The sequence below is a fragment of the Ambystoma mexicanum genome, chromosome 4p (assembly GCF_040938575.1).
Source record: "Ambystoma mexicanum isolate Mex_15411 chromosome 4p, UKY_AmexF1_1, whole genome shotgun sequence".
NCBI classification, from domain to species: domain Eukaryota; kingdom Metazoa; phylum Chordata; class Amphibia; order Caudata; family Ambystomatidae; genus Ambystoma; species Ambystoma mexicanum.
Window position 1 is genome coordinate 1,023,512,653 of NC_090927.1, and position 27,861 is coordinate 1,023,540,513.

General features: G+C 46.2%; 1 protein-coding gene across 3 annotated transcripts in view; it reads left to right on the forward strand.

The window, feature by feature from the left end:
- TBC1D32 (TBC1 domain family member 32) overlaps positions 1-27,861 on the forward strand; it is a 2,506,374-nt gene that overhangs the window by 1,910,922 nt on the left and 567,591 nt on the right. For all 3 annotated transcript variants that reach the window (XM_069606604.1, XM_069606605.1, XM_069606606.1), the window contains one exon: positions 13,850-13,975. In XM_069606604.1, the coding sequence (XP_069462705.1) occupies positions 13,850-13,975 (126 nt within the window). The remainder of the gene's footprint in view (positions 1-13,849; positions 13,976-27,861) is intronic.

Sequence of the window (27,861 nt, forward strand, 5' to 3'; positions counted from 1 at the left end):
TTAATACCCAGAGGTTTCTAAGCGTGGATCCGGGGATCGAACATGTGCTCCGTGTCATCTTGCTTCCAAGGCGAGCACCCTGCCCCTAAGCTATTCTCCCGAGGATAAGGAGAATGCCCCCAAAACAGCATACTATGCACTGGCAGGCATACCAAACATCAAGCATTGATTGCAAATTATTACTGATGAAATGTGGGAGACATGGAAATGGGGGTGGGTCACACTGGGGGCTGGACACTGTGCATGATTAAATTGTGACACACTCAAGAATGAATGTCAAGACAATTCATTTGTTGGTACACCAGGTGTATTGAAGGTTGGTGAACTATGTACAGAATATAATTGTCAAAACGTACACATCTATCCCCCTGATAATTGGCCGAACTACCACCCCCCACGTCCCTACACACAATGCCCGAACACAACCTCCCCCAGTAACCCATATCCAAACTCCCCCACCCCTCAAACACCACCCCCACGTCCACTGCCAACTCCACCATAACACCCACTTCGCTTGCCGAACGGCTACTTCCACACATGCACTGTTGACTGTGGACTATTTGCGGCCCCTTTTTGGTGCATGGGGTTGAGGCCCCTGCAGCCGAGTCAGTCTCTGCGAGTGGGGCACAGGACTTCCTTGGGTGGAGCTGCTTAGCATTGCGCTGGCGGATTGGGCTGGTGGTGTAATGATGTGCCGTTGCTCAGCATGTTTATTGACTCCGCCATTGTGGACATCACCTCATTTCCCTCACGTACACTCCTTGCCAGTTGATATACGGCCCCAGTTGGCCTGCCAAGCATGTGCTCAGTGTTGCGGGTGTTGTCTTGCATCGTCTGCCATGCCAGCTCTGCCTCTGTGAGGTAGCGGCTGACCAGGGCATGCATAGCCTCCTGCCACTCCTCCGTTCAGCTGAGGCAGCACTCAATGTCACAAATGTGGCGCAGTACGTGCAGTGACAAGGGTGGTGGGCTGTGGGGGCCTGGTGGACTGAACACAGGCTCTTCATCCTTGGGTACATTTCTCTGTGTGCCTGACCCAGTAGCCTCAACAGTGCTGCGTGCCCCTGCATCATCCATTGGACTTCCTGGGACTTCCTGCCACTTTAGGCAAATACACCAGGTAAACGCCAAGGGAAAAATGGCGGGGGTATTAATTGGGCTTAGAGATATACTTCACGCTGAGGTTCAGCAGAATATGAGAGCTACTCGGGCGATATGTGTTCCTGACAGTATTGATAGATCACGAACCACTGACCATATCCACGGTATACTCTCCTAATGTGGGCCAAGAAAGGTTTCTCCGGGACACCCTGCAGAAGTTAAGAAAAGTTTGCAATAGGGGAGATTGTTCTAACAGGGGACCTGAACTTAGCATGGGAGCCCACAATAGATAAAAATGCTGGCAGATTCCAGGGGGATTGACCAGCTTCAAAGACCCTCAGAGAAGCCTTCCATAATATCACCCTGTGGGATACATGGTGACATAGAAAGGGATTAGAAAATGTGTATACTTGCTTTTCACATGTTCACCAACCATTGTCTGGAATAGATTGTGTGGATGACACCAACAATTCTGGGGGAAGTCGTGGATTTCAGGTTGGGGCAATAGTGCTATCAGACCACCCCACGATGAATGTAAAAGTGACAAGACATGATCAACACAGGGGACTATGGTCTTGGGCATTCCCCCAGGAAATATTAGAGGATACTGCAACGGCAGATATCATTGGGGAAAAAATAGAGGAGTATTTTCAATACAATAACAACCAGGAGGCCACCCAGGAAGGAATCTGCGATGCCTTTAAGGCAGTAATGAGGGTGGAAGCTATCACGATCTAGGGTCAGAAATGCAGACTGAGAAATGCGATGGAGGAGGAACTAGAAAGCCAACTAAAGGAGGCAGTGCTAGAGGTGATGAGAAACAAGACCAAAGCTGCCATGAACTAGCTGAAGGATATTAGAAGCCAAGTCGAGTTGTTAAGGACCCGAAATGCAGAAAAAGCTCTTCTGTCTATACGCCAACAATATTATGTTGGCGCCAACAAAGCAGGGAGGCTATTAGCGAGACAAGTGCGGAAGTCGGCAGCAAAGCATACTATACAAGGTATTAGGCAGCAGGACGGTACAATAGCAAAGGACACAGAGACAATTATAAGCTCCTTTGAGACATTTTATGGGAAGTTGTACTCCTCAGACTACCCTGATCATACTGCCGTGAAAGATTACTTCAACAACCTCCTCCTGTGACAAATCACTCCCTTAGATAATGAATATCTGGAAGAAGCAATAACTAAGGAGGAGGTGGAGGCAGTAATAAAAGACCTTCCATGTAATAAGGCGCTGGGCCCGGATGGATTCCATGTGAGTTTCTATCAGAAATATACCCAAAAACTGTGCCCAGATTAGCAAAACTTTTCAATTCTATAGGGCCGGGGCTTGGGAATAGTGACACAATCAATGACAGAGGCGAGGTGGTATTCCCTAAACCCAAAAAAGATTTGATGGCATTTAGCTCATACCGCCCAAAAGCCCTACTGAACCTGGATACTAAGATCTGTACGGGGGTACTAGTGGCTAGACTTGCGCCCCTCTTCCCGAATCTGATAGGTAAGGACCAATCAGGCTTTATAAAGGGACGTCACACCTAATTGAGAAGGTGGGAATGAGGCGTGAACAGGCACTACTAGCACTTGTTGCTGAAAAGGCCTTCGACCGGGTGGAGTGGCCTTTTTTGATAGAAGTTTGATATGAAATGGGTCTGGGACCGAAGTTCATACGGATGGTGGAGAAGAACTACGCGGACCCCTCAACGAGGGTCTCAGTTAACTCCCACTTGTCAAATAAGATCTCCATCCCATAAGGCACGAGACGGGTGTGCCCGCTGTCACCCCTTCTGTACTTAATGTATATAGAACCACTCTAAACTACAATTAGGGGTAACCCAGATATTCAAGTTATAAGGTTTGAGGGGAAGGAACATAAAGTAGTGGCCTTCGCAGATGACATGTTGCTGACCCTTATGGAATGTGAAACCTCTCTTCCAGCCCTGGTTCTGGTGCTGGATGAGGTGGAAAAGGTTTCAGGACTACAAATCAACCAGACCAAGTCGCAGCTCCTGTGGCTGGGGCCCCAGAGTATCCAAAACTGGGAGGCCACATTGGCAGGGCCATTGAACTGGGTGAAGGGCACCATCACCTACCTGTTCATAAAATTGACACCACTAATCTCCGAACTATACGAAGCAAATTACCCGGCACTCCTAACTAAAACAAAGGCGAACCTCAAGGTATGGACCCCCTTACAAATCTCATTGGCTAGGAATAATAGCTACGATCAAAATGATCATACGGCCAAGACTATAATATTTGTTCCAAGTGCTCCCCATTGCAGTACCAAAGATGTCCTTCAAATCGCTCGATAGAATTATATCGCAATTCATATGGCAAAATAAAAAACCAAGACTGGCTATGGAAACCAAAATGGCCCCCAAACAGTGAGGTGAACTGATGAAATTCATAAAATACTACGAGGCAGCCCAACTTAGGGTAATAAGGGAATGGTTCTCAGACTACAGAATTAGGCAATGGGCAAGGATGGATCGCGCAGTGGCAAGAACGCAGCTTGCAGAGCTTTTATGGCTAGAGAGACAGGATCGACCCCCCCAATGTTGGTCATAGCCAGCAACTATCGGCAATGTGTAATGTTTGGGATTGTTTCCTATTGAAAGGGCACCTTTCATCGTAGCCTTCTCCATTCACCCCACGCTATAATAATCGAGAATTCTCCTCTGGGATGAAACTGGTGACGTTTCGAAGGGATGTATGAAAGTAGGAGACATGGTGGGTGTGGGAGGGGAGTTATGACATAAGAGGAGTGTAAGGCTAACCTGGAACTGACGGAAAGAGATGTTTGGAATATTACCAATTATGTCACTGGCTGATGCAGCCCGATATCAAAACAGCGATTGCAAGTACTATCACACCATTCAAGAAATTCATAACGACGCATTCAGGGGACAAACAACTAATCTCGCCCGTATACTCATTCCTGATGGGGGATGGACATAATCCTAGCTGGCTGTACATGACTAGATGAGGGAAAACATGGAGGGAGGCAATACCGAGACCACATTGGGAAAACCTTTGGGTCAACATTACCAAACTTACGAGATCCATACAGACCAGAAACATGTGGTACAAAGTCATGTTCCAATGGCACTATACACTGGAAAGGCTTAATAGTATATACCCATACACAACCCAAGAATGTTGGAGAGGGTGTTCCGGGAAGGGGGGCTGGAGACATGTTTGGTGGGAGTGCCGGATGCTAGATCCCTTTTGGGTAGAGGTGATCAACCAGGTACAACAGATGATCAAAGGCCCTCAAAGGTACTCCCCTAAAGAATGGTTGTGTGGGTTAATAGACCCTGAATTGCAAATCCCCACATAACCCCTGCAGAAAGCCTTTATGGTATTAGTGATAGTGGCTTGGCTTGTAATTGCTAGGAAATGGGAACAGTGCCCCCCCAACCCCCAACGAACATTGAATGGCTCCGTAAAATATGGAGCATTGTAGCCTTGGAATGTATAAGATACAGAATCCAAGGAGAAAGGGACACATTCAGGAACCATGGGGGTGAGATACTGGACTTCCTTAAAGGGGACTATGTGCAACAATAATGCCCCCAGAACCTGAAAGTCTTGAACATGACATAGTAAATGGGAAACTCAGATGCACTACTCTATTTATACCCAACAATTCTGAGTCTGGTTGTGTGGAAGGAGGGAGGGACTTCTGGTTGTGTGGACGGAGGGAGCGACAGGGGTGGGGTTGGGGGAGGGAAGGTTGTGCAAAATTGTTTTGAAAATCAATAAAAACAAGTAAAAAAAGAATCAAGAATAGACAGACACAAGTGATCACAGTTCAAGGGTGTTTATTAAACTGTATAGGTAGGGTGTAAAAACGCCTAATCTAAATCTAAGATGGGAGCAAGCTATGACCATCAAATCAAAATAAGGCAGTACCAGTGGTGCATTGTCAAATAAAAGGCCTATACTAAGAAAAACCTATTGCCAATCCTTATGCTAAATACAAAACAGTGGTGGGATATATAGGGCTCATAAGAAATAAAGATGTGTTTACAAACAGTATGTCAGGATGCGGTAGTCGTGGTCTCCCTTCCCCACTTTTTGATGATGGGACAAGGTGGGACTCTGCAGCACAGCACACGCTCAAGCTTTCCCAGCACGAGACGACAGTTCCATTTTCAGCTATCAGGATCTTCGATGGCCAAGTCTCTTGCTCTATAAAAAGTCTCTTGCCTTCGAGGGTCAGATGCATACAAAATAACAACAAAAGTTCCTTTCTGCTTGTACGTAGAGTGATGCTCTTTCACCCTTGGATTCCCCTCTGTGGTATTCACGAATCTTAATGTCTTTTTAAATGATTCAAGCTGGACAACGTTCTGCAGGGTTCACTCTTGTCAACACACTGTTCTTTGGGACTTAATACTTTGCCCCTGTTCATCGGCATCCCTCTTTCGGGTTCACTCTTGCCAATCTCACCATTCCTTCTACTTTCTTATGATATGGGATTCACTTCCTTTATTCACAATCATCTACTGGTCAAAGACTTTTGACAGTACAGAGGATTTTACTAGAACCCCGTATGATCACTTTGACCCTCTTTTCACCTTTCGAAAGGACTTCTGGTAATAGTTTCAACAATCGGGTAATCGCCCAGAGTTTCTCGAGTGAGCACCCACGTGGTGCCTGGCTCATCTGCAGCTGGCTCTCCCCTTTTACATCAACAGTTCTTTGTGCATTCTGCAATCCGCCGTTTGCTACTTTTGTTCAAGACAGTGCGGTTTCTTTATTGGTCCTCCCCTCGACTCACCAGCTGTAATGAACCGTTTGGTTTTCTTCGTATTGGGAGTCAAGGCCGGTACCACCGTAGCAGGCATCTCCCTCTGTCCTGCTTATCAGTGTAGGCACTCTCTGTGTACCGTTGACATCTGCTGTAACACACTTGGCTATTGTTCACAGTCTTACATTTCCTTCCGCAGAGGTCTCACAGGCTTTGGTCGGAAAGGGCAAGGTTGCTTCTCTCCTCGTCACCCTCTCGTTACACGCTGTCTTACTCCTATTGAACTGCTGTGCCTGGATAGCTGTTTTGTTGTGGGATCTGCCTTGCTCGTATGGTGCTCTCACGCTTCACCTTTTATCCCTGTGGGGAAGGGAAAGGGCCATCAGGTGTGTGTGTGTTCCTGGTCAATTGCCTGACCTTGCCTGACCCTTTTGTTGGAACATGTTAAGGAAACGGCTCTGGTGTTTGTCCATCATCTTTCATGATGTGCGAAAGTGTTAGAGTTGGAAAGGGGGAGGTTAGAGTGTTTGAATATCCTAAGGGGTAGGATGGGAAAAAGGTATTATAAGAAGGGGGATACCGCTTCTCACTCATCAGTGTCCCAATTCCACTCCCTGAGGACCCCCATCCAGGTGATCCTCCCTGATTGGTCCACCCCCAGGAACTGGATCCAATAGCGATGGTCGTGTCCTTGTCACCTGGATGACAGATTCATGGGGACTAGTCAGGGAGACACTGTCGGGTTTCTCACAGTGCTAGAACTATGAATTGGGACTGGTGGGGGTCGAAGGCCTGTGCCCTCCTTCTCGTGGGATTGTATCATACACAGATACTCAGCCCTCCTCCCATGGCCTTGCAGGGCACATTCTTCTCGGCGCAAAGGCTGGCAGCATTTTTAGGCAATTAAGGGTTTATGGATCTCTGTAGCTCTGGCCTTTCTCATCAGTGGCGGTATGAAACCTAATCCTTTCCTCATGTTCATGGCCTACGCCTGGGATGTTGGCTGCTGTTCTGCATTTAGGCCTTATGATCAATAGGGCTGCTAATATCTACAATGGTGTTTGGTCTGCATATGCACTACATCTATATAGCATGCAATAATGTGATTGTTTAGAAACCTTTAAAGGTCCCTCCTGGTTTCTTATATTATATCCTGCGGTCTTTGGCTTATTCTTGAGGGTGCGGGAAGATCCTCTCTCCTTCCCAACATTACCCACTTTCATTAATTGTACATTAACAAACTCCTCAATGAGCCCATTGTTTGTCCCTTGCCAGCATTCCTCTTCCAAACTTTCAGCCTCTAAGTAAGGTGGTTATTCCTCCGTTGCAACCCATGCTCTACATACATGACACAAACTCTGGTCAGATTGGGCATACACCTCAGGGATGCAAGTCATATATATACATTCCCCATTGATTGCTAAATCAAACCAGTGCTCTGTGTAATGCTCAGGGTCAGGTGGGGGTGCAGTGATAGTGCCGGGAGGGTGCAAACTCTGCTCCATGCGTGGTTTGTTTGGGTCATCTGTTTGGGCAGCACTGTCCTTTGTACCAGAAGGTGCATTAGATATCCCATTTGAAATCATCATCAGGGCACTGTTGGGTACTGCTTTGGTACAACATCGGAGTCCCAGCTCGCAGGTGCAGAAACGGACCAACATGAACACGATCACGGCACCAGCATTTTCACAATTGCCCCCATCCAGATTGGTGCCCATCTTTTTGTATGCCAGCTTCAGTTTGCATCGGCGAGCTGAGGGTGTGCAGTGCTCCGATTATCTGTGCCAGGCGGCGGGTTCTCTGCATTGTTTGGAGGCAGAAATGTGCAGCAAGAATCGCCAAATTTTTCGGCAAACTCATCCTTCCATCGCCGTGGGCAGGTCGACCACATATCGGTTTTGGAGTGTCATCAATCTTATGTCACACATCTCGACCTTGATTGTGTTGAGGCCTTGTTCCCTGTCATTCACCAGCTGTGTGACCTCCCACAGCACTGTTTGGAGCCATTTGGCATTTGTGGCTGTTTGAACCCCAGGCAGGAGAGATGCGAAAAAGGTTTCTTCTTTGCTTAACAGTCTATTTTCATTGGGTATTTCTTTGAGCAGTTCAGAGTGGTCTTGAGACAGGTAATTAGATCTTCTTTTCCTGCACAATTTTGTGTTCTTTTCTTTTTCAGATAAGATGGGTGCCCCCCCCCCCTATTGTTGAACTTGGGATTGGGGCAAGCAAGTTCTTTTATTCCACTGTGAGGTGATCCTCGGGCATCACGGGAAGTGTTGAGTGAAACGTGGCCAGAGAACAATTGCCCTTCCATGATGGCGGGAGGTGCAAGAATGCCTGCTTTCCACATACCCTGTAGTAGTCCATTATTGCAGCTGTGCCTTTTTTGAGATCTGGCACAGACTCAGTGCCCTGGCCCCTGCACACCGGGGTGCTGATGTCAATGCACAGTCCAGGCAAGAGCGCCAGCTGTCCTCACAGCTGCAGACAGCTATGCCTCACTTTGCCGCGGCTTCGCGGCCAATATAAGGTTAAACCCCTGGGGGTCTACTCTGAGTCTGGCCTTCCCCTGCTATGAGGAGGTAGACATTATCACAGGGGCATCCTTCTCCTCAGACTCCTTGCCCAGTGGGATAGATTCTGCGGTAGTCTTAGTATCCCTGGGTTCCTGGGAGCCTAGAGCTTCAGAGGCTTATACTAGTATTCCTGGCAACCTCAAGAATTACTTTAAAGAGAGTGTGCTGATCAATGGAGTAGACACTCCTGCCCTTAAGGGTAATGGGGCCAGCAGAACTGTGGTGGATTCCACATTGGTAAACCCAGAGGAGCTTGCCAGAGCTCCCCTGATATCAATCAAGTTAGCTGATGGATCCCCTCTCAAGTTCCCAGTAATGCCTGTAAATCTACCTGTGAATGGTATAGTAGTAAGGATTCCTGTGAGTGTTCAGAGGCAAGCCCTGGAAAGGTTCTTCTGGGAAATGACCACAAAGACTTAGGTCTTGTGTGGGACACAGCAGAACGACCATGCACAAGGTCACAAACAAAGGCAGCCCTGGCCAAGTCCAAAGCTGCGCCAAACCCAAAGGGGAAACCCCAGGCTAAGGGAGTCGAGAAACCAAAAAGAGTGGAAGAGAATATTCCCCCAAACTCACTTACCACTGAGGTGTTGGTATTTGGCCTAGCACTTGAACCTGACGAGGAAGAGGTGCTGCCTGAAATTCTCAACCCACATGACCATCCTGAACTCGAAAGTTTGTTGGTTGAAGGTGGTCCTGATAGGGAGGAGTTTAGTAAGGGCCAACATGAGTGTCCATCTTTAGAAGGCCTTAGGAGACAGGCCTATTCCCAGCTTGAGGGTGACCCTCCTGGGAAACATAGGATTTTTTGGGAAAGTGGGCTCCTGTACAGTGAGCCCAAAGATTCTACTGAGGGTGGCCATGGGAGGTTGATGGTCCCCTTAATGGAAGACCCTTCCTCCTACAACTGGCACATGATGTTCCTCTAGCTGGTCACCTTGGGATCAAGAGAACCAAGCAGAGGCTATGCATGCATTTTTACCGGCACAAGATGGGGTCCAAGTAGAAGGCCATTGTAGGAGTTGTGCCACTTTTCAGATTTCTGTTAAGAGAGGTTCAAAAATCCAGGATCCATTGGTGCCACTCTGTGTGGTGGGGATGCCATTTGAAAGGGTAGGGATTGACATTGTTGGTCCCCTTGACCCTCAGACATCCTCTGGCAATAGGTTTATCTTGGTGCTAGTTAAAAATGCCACCAGGTATACTAAAGCCATCCCATTGAAGACTGTGACTGCCAAGTCATTTGTAAAAGCATTACTAGGCATTTTTACTAGGGTTGGCTTCCCTAAAGAAGTTGTGTCAGACAGAGGCAGCAACTCTATTTCTAAGTACATTGCAAGCCATGTGGAAAGAGTGTGGGGTAATGTATACATTTTCATCCGCTTATTACCCACAAACTAATGGCTTAGTTGAAAGGTTTAATAGAATTCTCAAACGCATGATTGGGGCTCTGCAAGAACCTCAAAGGCGAAAATGGGATCTCTTGTTGCCATGCTTACTTTTTGCCTACAGAGAGGTACCTCAAGAGGGTGTTGGTTTCAGCCCCTTTGAACGTCTTTTTGGTCGCCCTGTTAGGGGACCACTGCCCAAAGTCAAGGAAGGTTGGGAGCTTCCTACTCCTCCTATCACTACCAATTTAGTGGAATATGTGTTGGGCTTAAGAAAAATAATGGTCCTTCTGATGGCTCAGGGCATTGACAAGTTGACCACATGTTAGGTCATCCTCTAGCCTGGCTAAACATAACCAATTGTGTTACCATTTATTGTTCTCAGTTTGGTTGTTTTGACATAACCAATTGTTTTACCATTTATTGTTCTCAGTTTGGTTGTTTTGCATTAAATATCTGTTCTATCACTTGTCACTATAGGTGGTGGTCACAGACTATTCTCAAAGCACTATTTTGTTTAAGCTTTGTATATTTTCAACTGAGTTGTTAAGCTTTGTATATTTTCAACTGAGTTGTCAATACAGTCCATCCAAGGACTTGTGAATACTAAGAACTGTCTACCCTTAATGGAAGGAATCCCCTTCTTTTTAGAAAATATTACAAATGCATGACTTTGAAATGCATTTTACAGCAAAATAAAATATAAGCTGTATTTTCTATTTTGTTGTCTGAACTCTTTCAAATTCTATAAGTGTTACTACATTCCAAGTAATTCTGTATGTACGAAGACATGATTAAATAAATTCAGGTCTACTGAATCCAATTAGTAGACCCCAATATTTCAGACGTCAGAGCAAGCCCCCTTTGTACCCATTGACAAGTTGAAGGCAGGGCAAGCTCTGGTGAAACATTGGTATTACCAGAAGGCTTCCCTCATTCACGTTAGCCCAGGCCAAGAAGTCCTGATCATGAATCCTATAAGGCCCAGAACCCTACAGGACAAATGGTCATGCCCTTATACAGTTGTGGAGCAGCTGGGTGAAGTAAACTATTTATTGGACCTTAAGAGACCCGATGAGGCCCCTAAAGTGTTCCACATAAATAGGCTGAAGCCTTTCATCCATAGGGTTGACATAGCACTACTTTGGGCATCAGACGGAGAGGAAGAGGAATCCTAACCACTGCCTGACTTCTTCCAGGTTAACCCTTTAGATGGCTCCATTGAGGGTGTCCATGTGGCCCCTCACCTGACTTCTACCCAGCAAGAGAAAGTAAGAACTTTGCTTATGCAGTTCTCTGCCTTGTTTTCCCTGACTTCCGGTTTGACACCTTGGTGCAAACACAAAATTGACACAGGAGACAGTGTCCCTACCAAAAGTAGGGGGTACAGGATGTCAGATAAGGTGAGATCTTACATCAAGACGGAGGTCAACAAGATGTTAGATCTTGGGCTGATTGATCCCTCTACTAGTCCATGGTCCAGTCCTGTGGTTCTGGTGCCAAAGGCAGGTACCTCTGAGCTGAGGTTCTGTATGGATTATAGGGCTCTGAATGCTGTCACCAGGACAGATGCTCACCCCTTACCTAAAACTGATGAGCTGGTAGATACCTTGGGTGCCTCCAAGTACCTCAGCACATTTGAACTTACTGCAGGGTATTGGCAAATAATCCTAGCAGAACATACCAAGGAGAAGACAGCATTCTCAACTCCAGAGGGTATTTGCCAGTTCAAGGTAATGCCCTTTGGATTGAAGAATGTTCCTGCTACATTTCAAAGGCTTGTGAATCATGTCCTAAATGGGTTGGATTAATTCTGTTTAGCATATCTGGATGACATAGCAGTCTTCCGTGCCACCTGGGAAGAACATGTGAAACACCTGGGGATAGTATTGCAGGCTCTTCAGAAGGCCCACTTGACCATAAAGGCTAGCAAGTGCCAGATTGGACAAGGATCTGTGGTCTACCTTGGACATGAAGTAGGTGGAGGGAGGATACAGCCTCTACCTATTAAAGTACAAGCAGTACCAGACTGGCAACCCCAACTCCCCAAACTCAGGTGAGAGCTTTCGTAGGTCGTACTGGGTTCTATCGAAATTTCATGGCAGATTATGCAACCGTAGCTGCCCCTCAGACTGCTCTCACAACACCAAAGAAACCCAAGAAGGTCTCTTGGTCTGAAGAGTGTAGAAGGCCTTCACTGGCTTTAAAGAATCCCTGTTCCAGGCCCCTGTCCTCAGGGCCCCTGATTACAAATGTGCTTTTATTGTGCAGACAGATGCCTCTGACACTGAGATAGGTGGTGTACTATCGCAGATAAATAAGAAAGGCATGGAACACCCGATTGGATTGATTAGTCGCCACCTTAAGGACAAAGAGCTCAGGTGGTCCACTGTAGAGAAATAATGTTTCTCTGTCGTTTGGGCCCTATGGAAGCTGAGGTCATACCTCTATGGGACCCACTGCACTGTGCAAACTGACCTTAAGCCCTTAAAGTGGCTAATGAACATGAAGAAAGAGAATCCCAAGTTGCTCAGGTGGTCCATATGCCTGCAAGGGTTTGACTTCACCACTGAGCACAGGTCAGGTGTCCAACATAGCAATGCTGACGGGTTGTCCAGAATGTTTAGTCAATCTGAACATGAGACTCATCCAGAGGTGGATTAAGTCTCCCTGTTCTTTGGTCTGGGAGGGGCGAGTGTTAGGAAAGATATCCCTCAGGTGCAACCTGACTTTTTCCAGTGGAGCGCAGCTTCCAGCTGCGCTCCTCTGGGCGTTCGCTCATTTGTTATGGGGAAACAGACTCGTCCTTCAGGTTGTCAGTACTGGGAAACTATGTTTCCCTTAGTCTTTGACTTTGTTGCCATTTCCTGGTAACTTTTTATCTATGTGCCAAGTACTTTACAGTACCGTGCATAGGGGTCCTTTTGTTTTATGGCCCTGGCCACCCTATAAGGATTTGTTGGCATTTGCACAAGTGTGCCTAGGGTGAACTGGTGGCAGCGGTTTACCTTTAAAGTATTTTTACTTTGTTTTTATGGAGTTTACCGTTTTTGGCCCAAGACTGTGGCCAGTGCTAAAAATGGCTGTGCCACCAAGTCTTTTGTTCTGTCCTTCAGCTATGTTGTCCCTTTGCCTTTCCCCAGGTCGAGAGACCCGGGTATTCCTTATTTGGGCATGCAACCTCCCGCAAAAAACTGGAACTTTTGCAGGCTCCTGCATGTCACGTGTGCTAGTGCCCATGAAGAGGGTTGGGACTGCCTGGTCCCAATCCACACTACTGGTGCCAGTATGTCTGGTAGCCATGAATGACTGTAACCACCATGGGCGGGGCAGGCCGTTGGATAACCTTTTGCATCACTGGCATGGATGGTTCGTTTCTCCACAGATGGATGCTCTGGCATGAGACCATTTTCCAGACTGCCATGCTGTGGAGGTTCCGCCCTATTACTGCACTGGAGAAAATAAAAAGTAATCCTCTCCCATCCATTTCCCAAAGAGATATTGCTCATGTTACCAAATCACGGTTTTGTACATCTTGCTTTCAAATCAAGATTTCCACATGAAAAGGTCTTGAAATAGGATTTCCCTTCTTTTTTCATGTAATATGTTCAAGAGAACCTGATTAAGGATGGGGGACCATTCACAATCACCAGGAAGGTGCCATAAAAATGACATTGATAATCATTTGTGCAGAAAAAGAATCACACAAGTACATATAAGATTTTTTTAAGTGCTGATGAATGGAGGGCAATACGCTACGTGGCTCATTCTTTATATTTATTCCTTGATCTATTTGATTTTGAATGTGTCAAGACAAGAACCCTTTTTCCTAATCTATTTGAAAAGGCAGATGATAAATGATGCTGCATGATGTAATTATGAAGAGCTGAAAATGTAACGTATAGATCTTGTTGATATCTTGCAGAACCCCTCAGGTTGCCTATAAGACCAGATATGTTGTGCATTTCTCCCTTTTTTTTTTTACAGAGAAATAAAAATTGTTACCATTTCTTTGTATAGATTCAGAACTCAGCAAGTTTTTTTCTGCCTCCAAAAACCAGGACAAGCAGGCAGAGTGGTTAGACTCATGCAGAAGACAGTTTTTTAAAATCATGAAAACCAAACCGGATGCAATCAGTGGTATCAGTAAGTTAGTTTCCATTAAACAATGTAAACTATTTATAGGCATTATTCTACTCATTGCAATTGTAGATATGGTGCCATGTTCTCAGTTACACCTGTTTTTGAAAAACATTAACATGACAACTTAGTGATTTGTCTGCAAATATCCTTAAAGTGAAAACCATTATTTAAGATAGCTGTTTTTATCATTTCTTCTGCTGGCAAAATATAATGGTTAGAGGATTCTGTCAATGTTCACAAAGTATTGCTTTTAGGAGAAGAAATAATCTGCCTTTTCTTAACCTGGCGTGCTTGTGAAATGTGCTTTGCTAATGGATTGTGTCTTCCACGATTCCTCATCTGAGATATATTTTCCCTGCTGCTGGAAAACTTTGACCGTGTGGGGTGGGGGGGCTGTGCTGATCTTTTTGTGTGAACTGTATCATATTGAACTTGGGGAAGGGAACCTCAAGGCCTGGTTGGACATTGGTGAAACAAACACCTATTGGAACTGTATTGAGCCTGAAGTAGACATAAGCTGAGAACAGCTGAGACTTTACTTTTGAACACTATATTGGTTAAGAAGAATCCCCCATTTGTTTATTAATAGATGTGAGGGCAAGCATAGGTTTTCGACACAGAACTTTGATTTGGACTTATAGACACATATTTTCCTTAGTTTTCTTTAGGCAGGAGAAATGCCTATGTTACTTATAGGAAAAGTTAGGCCTTATTCCATCCTGATATTTTAATGAAGCTATTTGAAACTTGAATTATGTTGTCTATGTCATCTCTTGATACCATACCTGTCTTACTTATGGGGTCAGAAGTGGGCTACAGCGCAACTGATACAAGTTGGAGAACCCTACAATTTGATATGCTGAGTGACAGAGCATGATGTCCTACGGTGGCCACAAAGGGTTCCATTGGTTCTGATATCTGTAGTAGTAGAAATGAAATAATTATCCCAGGAGAAAGGAGATTGATGCGTGCTGACCTGATATTAATTTCACTCCTAATACATATATTGGACTAGCACCCAGACTAGAGTTGGCCTGTTGATTTGGGATTGATATCTTCGCAGTGGTACTAGACCCACATTTCTGAGGCGAGGTTAAAGTATCACTACACAATCAAGGGAAGCAGCCCTTCTATGTTTACTAAGGCCATGAATTACTTAAGGGGTAGTTGAGAAGGCAATACTTCCCAGAATAGCAGAGAGAGAAGACACTGAAAGGGGGGATCCAGAATTCAAGGTAAGAAAAGGAAGTTACCAATGACTTTCCTTCCTCTGAGTCCAAAGAAGGTGGTCATGGAGAATCAAATGCTTCTCCAGACTTAGCCATAGCCCAGAAAAAGATCCCTTTCTAAATAAAGTCTTTCACAAGTGGTTGCAGAAAAAGAAAAATATGAAAGAAGGGAACCTTTTTCCATTTGAAAAAAGGATTTCTTTATAAAGGGAAGACCACCACAGATGACAAAACAAAGTTACAATTGGTGATTCCAGGAAAGTCATAAAAAGATGGTCCTGGAAAAAGCTCAGTCCCATCTGACAAAAGATCATACAGACCATGGGAAACTTAAACATTATTTAAGAGAAAGGTTTTTCTGGTTTGGGAGGGAGGCCTATATAAAAATTCTGATGCAGACCTGTATGATTTGTCAGAGAGTTAATACACCTGTCCTACCAGTATGTTCTTATAAGGGACAGAGGGATACAAGTCATAATTCTTGCTATGGCTCAATTTCACAAAACCTGAAGATTGAAGAAAGGAATAATTTCCCCAACTAGACGAATCATCAGGTAGGGGTAACCTTTTGGGCGTTGGACATACAGGCCTTACTTCCCATTGGAAAATCTGTAGAAGGAAATGATTATTATCTTTTTTGTCCTTATGATTGTCGAATACCACAGAGAGAGAGAGATAAGATAAGATAATAAAATAATCTCTTCGGTCCTGTAATTTAATTTACCCCATGGATTAGGCATTTATATATTTATATATTACTACCAAAAGGAAAAGGATGGAAAATACATAACACCTGGGGCACAATGTACCAGGTTGGTGAACCATAAAAGAAAAAACAGCCGACGCGCGTTTCAACCAAAGTCTTTCTCAAGGCATTGAATTAGGGGTGGGGGCTCCCATCGGAAAAAGAAGAGAATTGCCCTGAGTAGGGTGCTGGGTAGATGCTGGTTAGTGGATCTGAAGCAGTAGTCCGTGTGCTTCCGGGTTGCTGCCAATAATGGAAGGTGTCGGGTTAGCGGGGGCTAAATACAGCCTGTACTCATGGGGGGAGAAATTAAAATGTGTCCTGTTGAATTCTGTTGATGACCACCCACTACATCACGGGGCCCACCATGGCCTGGGCCCGCTTTACAACTTGGGCCTCCACATCGGGGATGCATCACTAAACGGTGTCCTCCGGGACGGGTCAGAGCCCCCACTGACTGCCGGTGGCCCCCCCCTAGCCCAAATCAGAGCAAATTTAAAGCAGAGGGCCACCAGCAGCCCAGCGCCACTGTTAGACGGAAACCTGTGCAGTTCCCTTAGGGACCACTGCAAAAAGTTTAAGACTACAGGAGTTACCAGTAAACCCAATTGGTAGCAGTCTGCACCACCCAGAATTACCTGGTAGCTGTGGCTGAGCAGTCAGACTTCTCTCCAGAAGAGATAGGCAGTATACAGAGCATGCACAATAGGGCAGAAAAACACAGTAAAACAAGCAAACACTGACCAGAGCTTTGGTGTAAAAGATATATAATTATTTATTTAAAAACACATCTATGAAAACACACTGGCACTAATATCAAGCAAGTTCAAAAACACAGTCACTAAAGTATATACACTCCCTTCAAAGATTATTAGACAAGTCTAAAGTAAAGCACCACTTATTTTCAGACAGTGGTGAGCGCTTAACGCAGATGGCACTCTAATAATTCGGTTAAAAAGGGTGAGAAGGCAGAGCATAAATTGAAACAGATCCCAACACTTTCAGAAGAGCATAGCAAGATAGAAAGGCAGAATACAACCGTGAAGTTAGAGTTCAGAAAGCCAGACCCACTTTGAGAGGATCAGAATGAAATGTGTCCAAGGTCACACGGTTTAAAAAATGCATAAAACTCTTGTAAATGTTCAGAAAGAAGTTGGGCCAAAAGAAAGAGACCAGTTAGAACGTCAAGAGACCAACCCAGTATAGAAGGCTAAGGATTTACTGTCAACTTAGTGCAATCTGTTGAAAGGGAGGCCAGGCGGACACAGTACCTTGAAATGGTGAAAACGCTCCAGCGGGGGCAGTTGTTCCTGGCAGCGGATGCAAGTCAGTGCTTCGTCCGGGGAAGAGAAGATCTCTTCATGGAGGAGAGCAGGAGTTTGTTGCACTGCCAGGGAAGAAACCAGCCACGGAGTTCTCGATTAAAAGATATGGTCCTTTTATTCGCGGTTCAGTGGCAAGTGGCTATCCGGTTGCCGGGGTGCTTGGCACGGGCAATTCGACCACTGGACGTCCTTGAAGGCGAAAAGACGGCGAACCGGTTGTCCCCACCAGCTCAAGGGGAAGAGACTCTCCGGGAAGAATATCTCCTCTGTCGTTGGGAAGTGATGAGTCGGTTCAGCAGGGCTCCACCTGTGGTGTCGTCGTTGCAGGTCGGCTCAGCTTCTCCCTCTTTGGATTCTTAGGTACTGTGGCGAATTCTGAATTTCCAGTCCCCAAAGCCCTGCTTTTATGCAGCAAACCCCCATTCATTCAGCCTAGCTGTCAATCAAACATGCTAAGTGGTGAGCGGGGCGGCTCACCACTTGGGCCAATCACGCAAGAGTGAGACTTGAGTTGGCAAGGCAACTTAGTCCAAGGTGCCTAAACCCCCTCCCACACCTCCTGTGGTACCCAGACAGAGTGGCACCACTTTGGAGGGCTTCTGTGTAGAAGCCCGCCAAAAGTGGAACAAAGGGCTCAACCTTTGGTTTGGAGTTCTGGCAAAAAGACCCTACCAGTGAATTAATATTAAATAAATAAACCGGCGGTATCTTTAACATTGCACCAAAAAGTGGTGCGTTTAAAATACATGGGAAAATCCCATAGGAAATATTCTTAAGGAATATTACGCGTGGTAACCACTGCCAGGAACTCGACGAGCCAGAAACTCGACGAGGGAGGACTGCACAGTACTCCTTTGAAAAACAGACCCAGGGGCAATCGAATTAGCCCTACCAGTACTTCCACATTATGATGGTTTGTACTGGTTCTGTTACTAAATTTGGGACTAGTAAGGCCAATGGTGACTTTACATGCCCTGGGAGGCAGTAGTCAGTCCCAGGGTATGGAGTCTATGGTGGGGGGTCACTTAGGACACCGCTGTGTTACTGCACTGAGGGTGCTGTGTAACACACATAGTAAAAACACATGAGCCCCTATGAAGTAAAAGACCCCGTAGCCCATAAAACACATCAACAGTCAAAGGAACCCCTCAAATCATGTCCAAGAGTGTGAGGAAAAGAGTCTCACTCTTGGCAGGAGTGAAAAAAACAAACTCCAGAAAAGCTGCTGGGGGACTCAGTAGGTTAGGAAATTCAACCTAAACAGAGAATTCTCCCTAACAGCCACCCAATATAACATAGCAAAATCTAGCAAACCCCCCAAGTCGGCGGACGTTGCAACATTGCTGCATCCACAAGACAGAGGGAAAAAAGAAACCGCAACGGTGGCTCAGATTCAAGGAGGGGGGGTGGGCTCGGCTCCAAATCCGCAGCTGGCCACAAAAGACGACCTCTTGCAGTGACTCACCGAAATCCACAGACACATCCAGGGTAGTCTGGTGGAAATGGCGGGAAAGGTATCGGCCATAGACAAACGCCTGACAATGATCGAGCAGAGGGTAGAGGAGATAGAAACAACCCTCTGCGAACAATCATATGAAAGCAGCGAAGGGGCACAATGCATGGAAGCACTGAAGAACATACTAGCCTTCCTGGGGGACAAATAAGAGGACTCTGAATATCGCTCCCGACAAAACAACATTTGCATCTGAGGGGTTCCTGCTGACGTCCTGGAGCCTGATTTAGAAGCATATGTCACAGCCCTCTTCCGCCAGATCCTCGACACACCAGTGGATGAGCCAATAGAATTAGACAGAACTCATAGAGTGTGTCTGGCAAGCTTGACGCAGCCAGACCTAGCCCTGGATGTCCTCACAAGAGTGCACTTTTACAAGGCAAAGGAGAGGTTCCTGCCGAATGCCAGGCAAGCCGGAAAAATCCACTTCAGGGGCAACACCATGTCGCTTTACCAAGACCTGGCGGGCATCACTTTGTTCAAACGCAAGATGCTCTGGTCACTGACAGAATGGCTCTGAGAGAGAGAGGTGCGCTACAGGTGGGGATTCCCCACTGCCCTCCACTTGAACTACCAGAACTACTCCTGGTCAGTGTCATTGATGAAGGAGGTGGAGATGCTGCTCTACCCGGATGCAGAGGACCCCCTGGCAGATGGCGAGCCGGTCCCAACGTCCAGGGCGGGAGCCATAGTGGGACCGTGGACCAGAGCAAGCTGGGGCTCAAGGAGTTCTGGCCCTGTCCAGCCTTTGCCGGCATGCCCAACCAATGCATCAGCTGCTTCTAAGTCCGCGATCAACCCTTTACTCCTGCTTCTGCCGCCGACAACTCACGCTGACGCGCCATGCTGCCTGAACACACATTGCAAAGGTTGGGGGTCTTCGCCCTTCAGTCCAGCACTATGTATGTCCTGCAAGCATTCTGACACACATTCCCCTTTCATACCTCTGCCCATCCTCAGTCTGAAAAGACTGCTGTCCCCTGCATCCGTTTCACCGGCGCAGCCAACTGCAACCATGTTAAAATGTTCTGTAATACACTTCAGAGACTTCACATGAGTTGACAGGTTTTATTCAGAAAAGATACATCTATGAGAACGGCCCCCAGCAGTGAACCACTTCTCTCCTTCAGCTCTCAACCTCCCCTGCAATCTGGAACCCTCACTGAGTCAACACAGCCAGGGTTCCCTTGTAACTAAGATACCCAATGCCATAAGTGACAACAATATTGCACAGGGAGATGAGATCTCAAGTTGGTACTAAGCACCTCCTAACACCTCCCTTCCTTTCACACCAAATCAAAGAACAGAACAATAACAAAGTATAAAAGTATACAAGCAATGAAAAAAAAACATTGCTGAAATAACAGTTGTTAAAGTGGATACATTACTGGAACAATGATATTAAATTACATTCATCCCATTAATCTTCTTGCAAAGTGCTATCCTCTACTTGTTCCAAATACCACCTCCTTTGACAAGGACAGAAGATCCTAAATCTTTCACAGCCTGTTTAGGCTGGGAAAATAGAGATGCACATTTGCAGACTTTATTAGGCAGTTTAATTTTAATCCAGTCACCTTCCTCAAGTTTGAACTCTCTACAGGCATTCCTTTGGTCATACCGCTCTTTGGATTTGACCCCTGACTCAAATATTCTCTTTCTCACACTTTCCACATTCACTCCCAGTACTTTTGATTTTCCCATCCAACCAGGACACATATGCGAATTAGGCTTCCTTCCCCTGAGCACCTCAAAAAGAGACACACCTGTAACACTATGCAGAGCTAATCTGTACTGAAATGTCCTCTCCATTACAGTTCTTATCCAATCACCTCCAGTGGCCACAGCAATTCTAATGGCATCCATGAGGGTGCGGTTGAAGCGTTCTACGCACCCATTGGTTTGGGGATGATACAAAGAGGTGTTTACTTGTTCTATGCCATGACTGCTCAGAAACTCTCTAAGCTCCCTGGACACCAATTGAGAACCATTATCTGACAAACATTTCCTGGGAAATCCTTCTCTCCAAAATAATTGCTCCATATGATTTATGATTCCACCACTGGAAATATCCTTCAGTATAAATACTTCAGGCCATTTAGACAATAAATCCATGACAACCAATACATAAGTATCTCTCCCACCTCTTATATTAAAAGGGCCTAACAAGTCCAAGGCAACATCATCCCACGGAACTGTAGGTGATCTCCTCACGGTCATGGGAACTTTCTGTACTCTGAGTCCCTTATTCCCTTCAATACAATCACTACAACCGTTGACTACTTCTTCTGTGTCTCTGTCCACACCAGGCCACCAGAACTCTGACCTAACCAAACCTTTGGTCCTGGCTAGTCCCAAGTGCCCAACATGAGCTTGATCAATCACCAATTTCCTCATCTTGAGGGGTACCACCATCTGATGACCCCTATGTAAATACCCTTTATCAATCCAGAGTTAATCTCTAACCTTGGCAAAACCACCTAGGTCACCCAGGCACCTCTTGGTCTTACCTTCCATCACTAAACCCAACACTCTCTGTTACAGATCATCCTCGGAACAAGCAATGTCCCAATTGTCCTTCTTTATCGACTCGTGAACCTGAAATATTTCAACATCGCTCCCGTCACCTGAAAATTCCTCTTTAGTCAAAGTTTCTCTCGGCACTGATCTGGACAAGGCATCAGCAATTACATTGGTTTCACCTTTGACATGTAGCATATTGCATTGTAATCCTTGTAAAGAGGTCACCCATTTCATAATGCGCCTGGAAATTCCCTCCTGAATATACCAATCAAAGGCTTATGGTCTGTGCACAAAGTGAATTCCCTGCCCCACAGGAACCTTTTGAATTTTTCTACTCCCCAGACACAAGCTAGTGCCTCCTTTTCCACTACAGAGTAACTGTTCTCAGGTCCTTTGAGCGACTTAGATGCAAACGCTATTGTGTGCAGACCTTCCTGATCCTCCTGCATTAAGACTGCTCCAACACCATACTCACTTGCATCTACAAACAGTAATGAGTGTCTACTTTCTTTAAACATACTCAAAATGGGAGCATTGGCAATGGCATCCTTAATCTTGTCAAACTCCTCCCTACATAAATCATTCCACTTAAAGGTAACACCTTTCCGAGTCAGCATTCTCAAATGACTTGACATGTCAGACAGCCCTCTTACAAATTTTCCATATAACTCAACCAGGCCAAGGAAAGACAATACATCTGCCTTTGACCTTGGCACTTCCATCTTACAAATGGCTTCTATGGCCTTCTCCTTGGGTTTGACTCCATCCCCCGTGATTTCATGACCAAGATACTCTACCTTGTTAGCTTTAAATATACATTTCTCTAGGGACACTGTAAGACCCGCTTCTTTAAATATTTTCAACACTCTCTCTAGTCTCTTATCATGTTCCATTTCATCCTTTTCCCAACTAGCACATCATCCTGGTAACACATGACACCTCTTTCACCTCCTAGTAACTTGTACATTATGCTCTGGAACACACTCGCCGCCGAAACCAATCCAAACGGCATGCGCACGCATCTGAAAAGACCAATTGGAGTAATGAAAGCTGTAAGGTCGCTGGAGTCAGGATGTAACTCCACCTGATGATAGGCCGATTTTAGGTCAATAATGGAAAATATTTTAGAACCAGATACACCTGCAATTAAATAATCTATCCTGGGTAGTGGAAATTTGTCAGCTACCACCATCTTATTAAGATGTCTGAGATCTATGCATATTCGTAAAGATCCATTACCCTTTCTCACAATCACTATAGGGCTAACCCACTCTGAGGAATCAATTTTCTCTATTACTCCTTCACTCTCCATTCTTTTCAATTCCCTTTCTGCATCTTCTCTGAGGGCTAATGGGATGGTACGTAATTTAGCAATTTGTGGAGTGGCATCTCTCTTCAATTGAAACTTATGCACAAACCCTTTCAAACATCCTAATTTATCAATTTTGGTATTGGATTGTGCTCTCCCATCATTTACCATGGTACTGGCGGTGGTGGCTTCACTCCCTACAGCCAATACTTGATCTGGGTGACTTGCTTCAAGCCATATTTTCAGTTCAGCTTGATCACTCCAGGACAGGAGTTCCCCACCTCTATGGCACCATGGACTGTTCCTGTTGACTTCCTATCCTTGAATTGCAACTCCGCTTCAAAACATCCTTATCAGTACATCTCCATAGGCATTCGCTCTTACTATATTCTCCCATAAGGTACAGCATCCAAACTTTTCTCTCCACACATGCACACTTATCAAGGTATAATCCGCTCCACTATCCATGAGCATCGACACAGGTATACCAACAACCATCACTGTGGCGTATGGTTTCTTTTTCTTCACTTTCCCATCAATGGCATCGACTGAAAACACTACCTTCCTACCATCATCATCATTTGGGTCATACTCATGCTCTACGTTGACCTCATGTACGTGACCTGAGCTTGCATTGAAATTCCTACAACACCTGGCCATGTGTCCTCTCACCCCACAGTCATTACAAATTATGTGGATCGCATAGCACTCTTTGTCAGATGCTAAATGTGACAGACTTCCACACCTGAAGCACCTCCTTATTGGAGCACCTCTCGAGTAACTAGAGTCTCTACCACCCTTAAATGCATTAGTCTCACTGGGTGATCCTTTGGCTGCCCTCATGGACAACCACTGTTGGCCCAATGCCCTGGTGGCAAGACTTTGACTATTCTCTGTCCTCCTGCCCATTTGCAAAGGAGGGCGGGGAGGCCCTGCAACACTTCTCTGTACCACTTTTGAAACCTTTTGTATCGCAGCCTCATTGTCATCTGTCTTAGGCCTATCATGCAATGGATTGTCTTGTTGAAGAACCTTTATACATTTATCTGTATGTTCTACCATTTTCGCTATCTCAATTGCCCTGTCAAGAGAGGGATTCTTTTCCTTCCATAATTCCTTTCTGATGTTGTAATTTGAACATTTGATCATCAATTGATCCCTTATGTGTTCGTCATGACAATGACCAAATCTACACTTAATAGCCAAACCTCTAAGGACAGTTATAAATTCTTCAATATTCTCCCCACTCTTCTGGTCTCTTGTGGCAAACTTGTACCTTTCTAGTATTATATTCTCCTCAACACAATAATGTTCGTCCAACTTTGCTAAAGTTTTTTCAAATGGCCCCCCTTCAGGAATATCTGGAGGTTCCGGAAGCTTTTTTAACACTTCTTGCCCAGCAGCACTTAAGCAATGAAAGAGGAGCGCCTCTTTGCGCTCAATGGAAAAGTTGGGGCCAAATGCAGCCAGCACATATTTGTAAAAGCCCCCCTTCCAGTCTAACCAACGCACTCTAGGTTCACCTGCCGTTGGAAGGAAGAAAACTGGAGCCGGTATGTTTGCCATGTCTCAACCTGGATACTGTCACCCCCAGTACAAGCAAACCTCTTCCTCTGAAGCACTGTTCCCCAAAAGTAGCAAGTAATCCAAACTCTTTAAATCTGCAAAGTTAAAATAAACTTAAATGTAAATAGTGGTTGTGGTTGCATCCAACGGCAGGATCGCACAATGACAATATTCCAGCACCTAGCGCTCACTGAAGCATTTGAATGATGCATGTCCGTGTGAAGCTAACGCTAGGCCTCCCTCACTCAGCGTTGCTTCAGTAATCCACCGTACTCCCCGATTCCAATAAGTAAATGATGCTCCTCTCACCTTCCAAATTCAAAAATAAATGATGCTTCCGGGACACACACTCCGCTTCAAGTTGCACTATGTCCGCTCCGAGACACAGACCAGGTCTAGGGGGTCAAACCGACCAGGATACCCTTCCTGTGCTTCCTTGCACCCGGTAGAATCCAAAACTGGTGCAGGATTCCTGTTGTTGCCAGAGGCCGTGTCTCACTGGGCCCAATTCTCGTCGCCAATGTTAAAATGTTCTGTAATACTCTTCAGAGACTTCACATGAGTTGAGAGGTTTTATTCAGAAAAGATACATCCATGAGAACGGCCCCCAGCAGTGAACCACTTCTCTCCTTCAGCTCTCAACCTCCCCTGGAATCTGGAACCCTTACTGAGCCAACACAGCCAGGGCTCCCTTGTAACTAAGATACCCAATGCCATGAGTGACAACAAAATTGCACAGGGAGATGAGATCTCAAGTTGGTACTAAGCACCTCCTAACAGACCACATGCTCAGAAACGTGCTCCTCACCGCCACTGCACTATGGCCAATGGCACCTTCTTCCAGCCAAACGCCCCTACCGTTATGCCCGCTTTGCAAAGCATCCACAAGCAAACCATCCCCACTGAGTTTTGGAACATTCCTCAAGCTCATTTCAGCGGGGGCTCGCCACACCCACACCCAGGCTGCACAGTCCCGTCTAAACACTCCCCTACCAACCTTAACCCTGATGCGCAATCCTCCACAAGTCTGCATTCCCTAGCCCCGCTGCCCGCCAAGGCAAGCAGCCCCAACCTCATTTTGCCTGCTACACTTTGTGCTACTGACCAACTTGTATCACTTCTCATTGCTCTGACAGCAGCAGGCAGGACTTCCCTAAACAGTGCTACCAACATTGCCCCTACACCCCTCTGTCCTAGATTCTGCTCCAGAATGCCCCCTCATTCCTCCCACCAACGGAAAATCATGCAAAGCCGCAAGGCACTCTAAGCTGTTGGCCCACAACCCACCTGCAACCCACTCACCACCCCCCACCTCTCTCGTCTCTCAGCCCTGCATAGGCTAGTCAAGGACATCAAGGCTCTCCTCTCGTATCTCTATTGCATGCACACCATCAGCCCACCCTCCTAACATTATGCACTGCCTTAATCATCTCTAAGCACGCACCGCCACTCCCTCTCCAATGCTCACAGCACCTCCACCCACCCCACGCACTAGCTCTGATGCCCACTCCCCCTATCTCACCCCTCTCCAAGCAACCACTCTCCTGCGCCTTAGTCAATGCCCGCTCAGTCATAGCCCACTACTCCAACATTAGAGACCTCATTACCAACAACAATTTGGACATCCTTGCAGAAACATGGCTTCACCATGCCACCGCCATGCCCTGGCTATTGCCATCCCTACAGGTTACACCATCCTCCGCTGCAATCGCCCCAAACTTTAAAGGTGGTGGAGTTGCCGTCATCCATAAAGACTCTCTCGCCTTTAAAACTAACCCAATCACTGCCCGTCCCTCATGTGAGCTACTCAGCACGAGGCTCTCTACCTCACCATCCTCATCCTCTCTTCATCCACATTATCTATCGCCGTATGGGCCCAGCCAAAACCTTCGTAGATGACCTATCCTCAGTGCTTAGCTCCACCATCAAACCTTCCTCCAAAGTCCTACTCTTGGGCCAACCTCAACCTACGTATATTGGATCCAGATGACAAAGGCCCCACCTCAGTGGCCTGCTCCTTACACAGAGTGTCTCAAGCCCAACCCACCAACCAGGGAGATCCCTTGACTGGATAGCTGACCATAATTGCTCTGCAGACAACATAGTGATCTCTCCTAATGACTGGACAGACCATCACACCATCTCCTTCAACATACCCACCACCCCTACCCCACCACACACCCACTACCACCAGCTCTCACCAGATGTTCACAGAACCTCACTTAATAGTGCCTCCTTCCTCTCCTGACTGCTAACTCCTCCCTTCTCCAAGTCTTGCAACTCTCCAACACAACAGACCTAGTCAACACCTACAACAACATCATCCTCTCCGACATGGACACTATTGCTCCCCTTAAACTTCGTAAAGCTAAACCCAAGTACTCAGGTAAATTCTTGGTTCACCTCACGATCTACACAAGATGAGAGCTAACAAACACGCCCCTGCCTAATGCATCTGGCACAAATCCCCTTCCCCCACCAACAGAGAAACTCTCCTCCTCCTTTTCAAGAAATACAGAAAAGCCATCTTCAAAGCAAAAGCATCTGCACTTGCTAACAGAATCCTTAAAGCACAGTGCCACTCTCGTGAACTTTTCTCCATTCTGATAGAGCTCGAAACCCCCTGTATCCACTCTTCGAACTGCCTCAAAGATGACTCCTGGTGTCAAAACATTCAAGATGCCCTCTCAAATACAGTTGTCCCCCTACAAGAAAAAATTAAGATCAAGCAATCCATCCTGATCACCAAACCCACTACGACTGACCTTGTCCAGTCTGATCACTAGCTTGAAACCGTCACGCTGCCAAGGAGACATATGCCCAGCACTCCTCATTGAGGATTACGCAGAAGCCCTTGTCCTTATCATTACCTCCTTATCAACTCCTCCTTCATCACCAGCATTGTACCCACAATGCTAAAGGAAGCACGGATCTCCCCACTCCTCAAGAAAGCCTTGCTTGACCCTGCCATACCCACCAACTACCGTTCCATTACAAGTGTCCCCTTCCTCCTAAATATTCTGGAACGCGCAGTCTACACCGAAATTCAAGCCTACCTAGAACTCCACCACATTCTCAGCCCAAGGCAGTCAGGCTTTCGTCCTAGCCCTGGTACCGAATTAGCCCTACTTCACGTAAAAAACAACTTTATGATATCCATGACTCGGTTAACCTTACTCTCCTCCTCCTCTTGAACCTGTCCGCTGCCTTCGACTTAGTAAACCACCAAACGCTTTGTCACCATCTCACCACAGCTGCCATCTTCGACCCATCTGCAGTCCAGTGGATTGCCTCCTTCCTATCAGATAGATATGCCTGAGTCTGTCCTGGTAATGCTGCTGCCCACCCTTCTCCCGTCCCTTGTGGGGTTCTGCAAGACTCCTGTGTCTCTCCCACCTTATACAATATATACACCAAAACCCTCTTCAACCACCTTGACTCCCTGGGGCTCTCATTCACCAATTATGTTGATAATACGCAGATCCTCATCCCCCTCTCCGGCGACCACACACAAGACTCTAGCAAGATCAACGCCATCTACGACATTATACAAGCCTGGACGGCCTCCCACCAACTCTGTGTGAACGATGACAAGACGGAAATCCTGATAATTGGCCCCCCTTTCCACCTGTCCAAACTTGACTCTCCTTACCACTCCTTTAACATTGATACCTGCGCC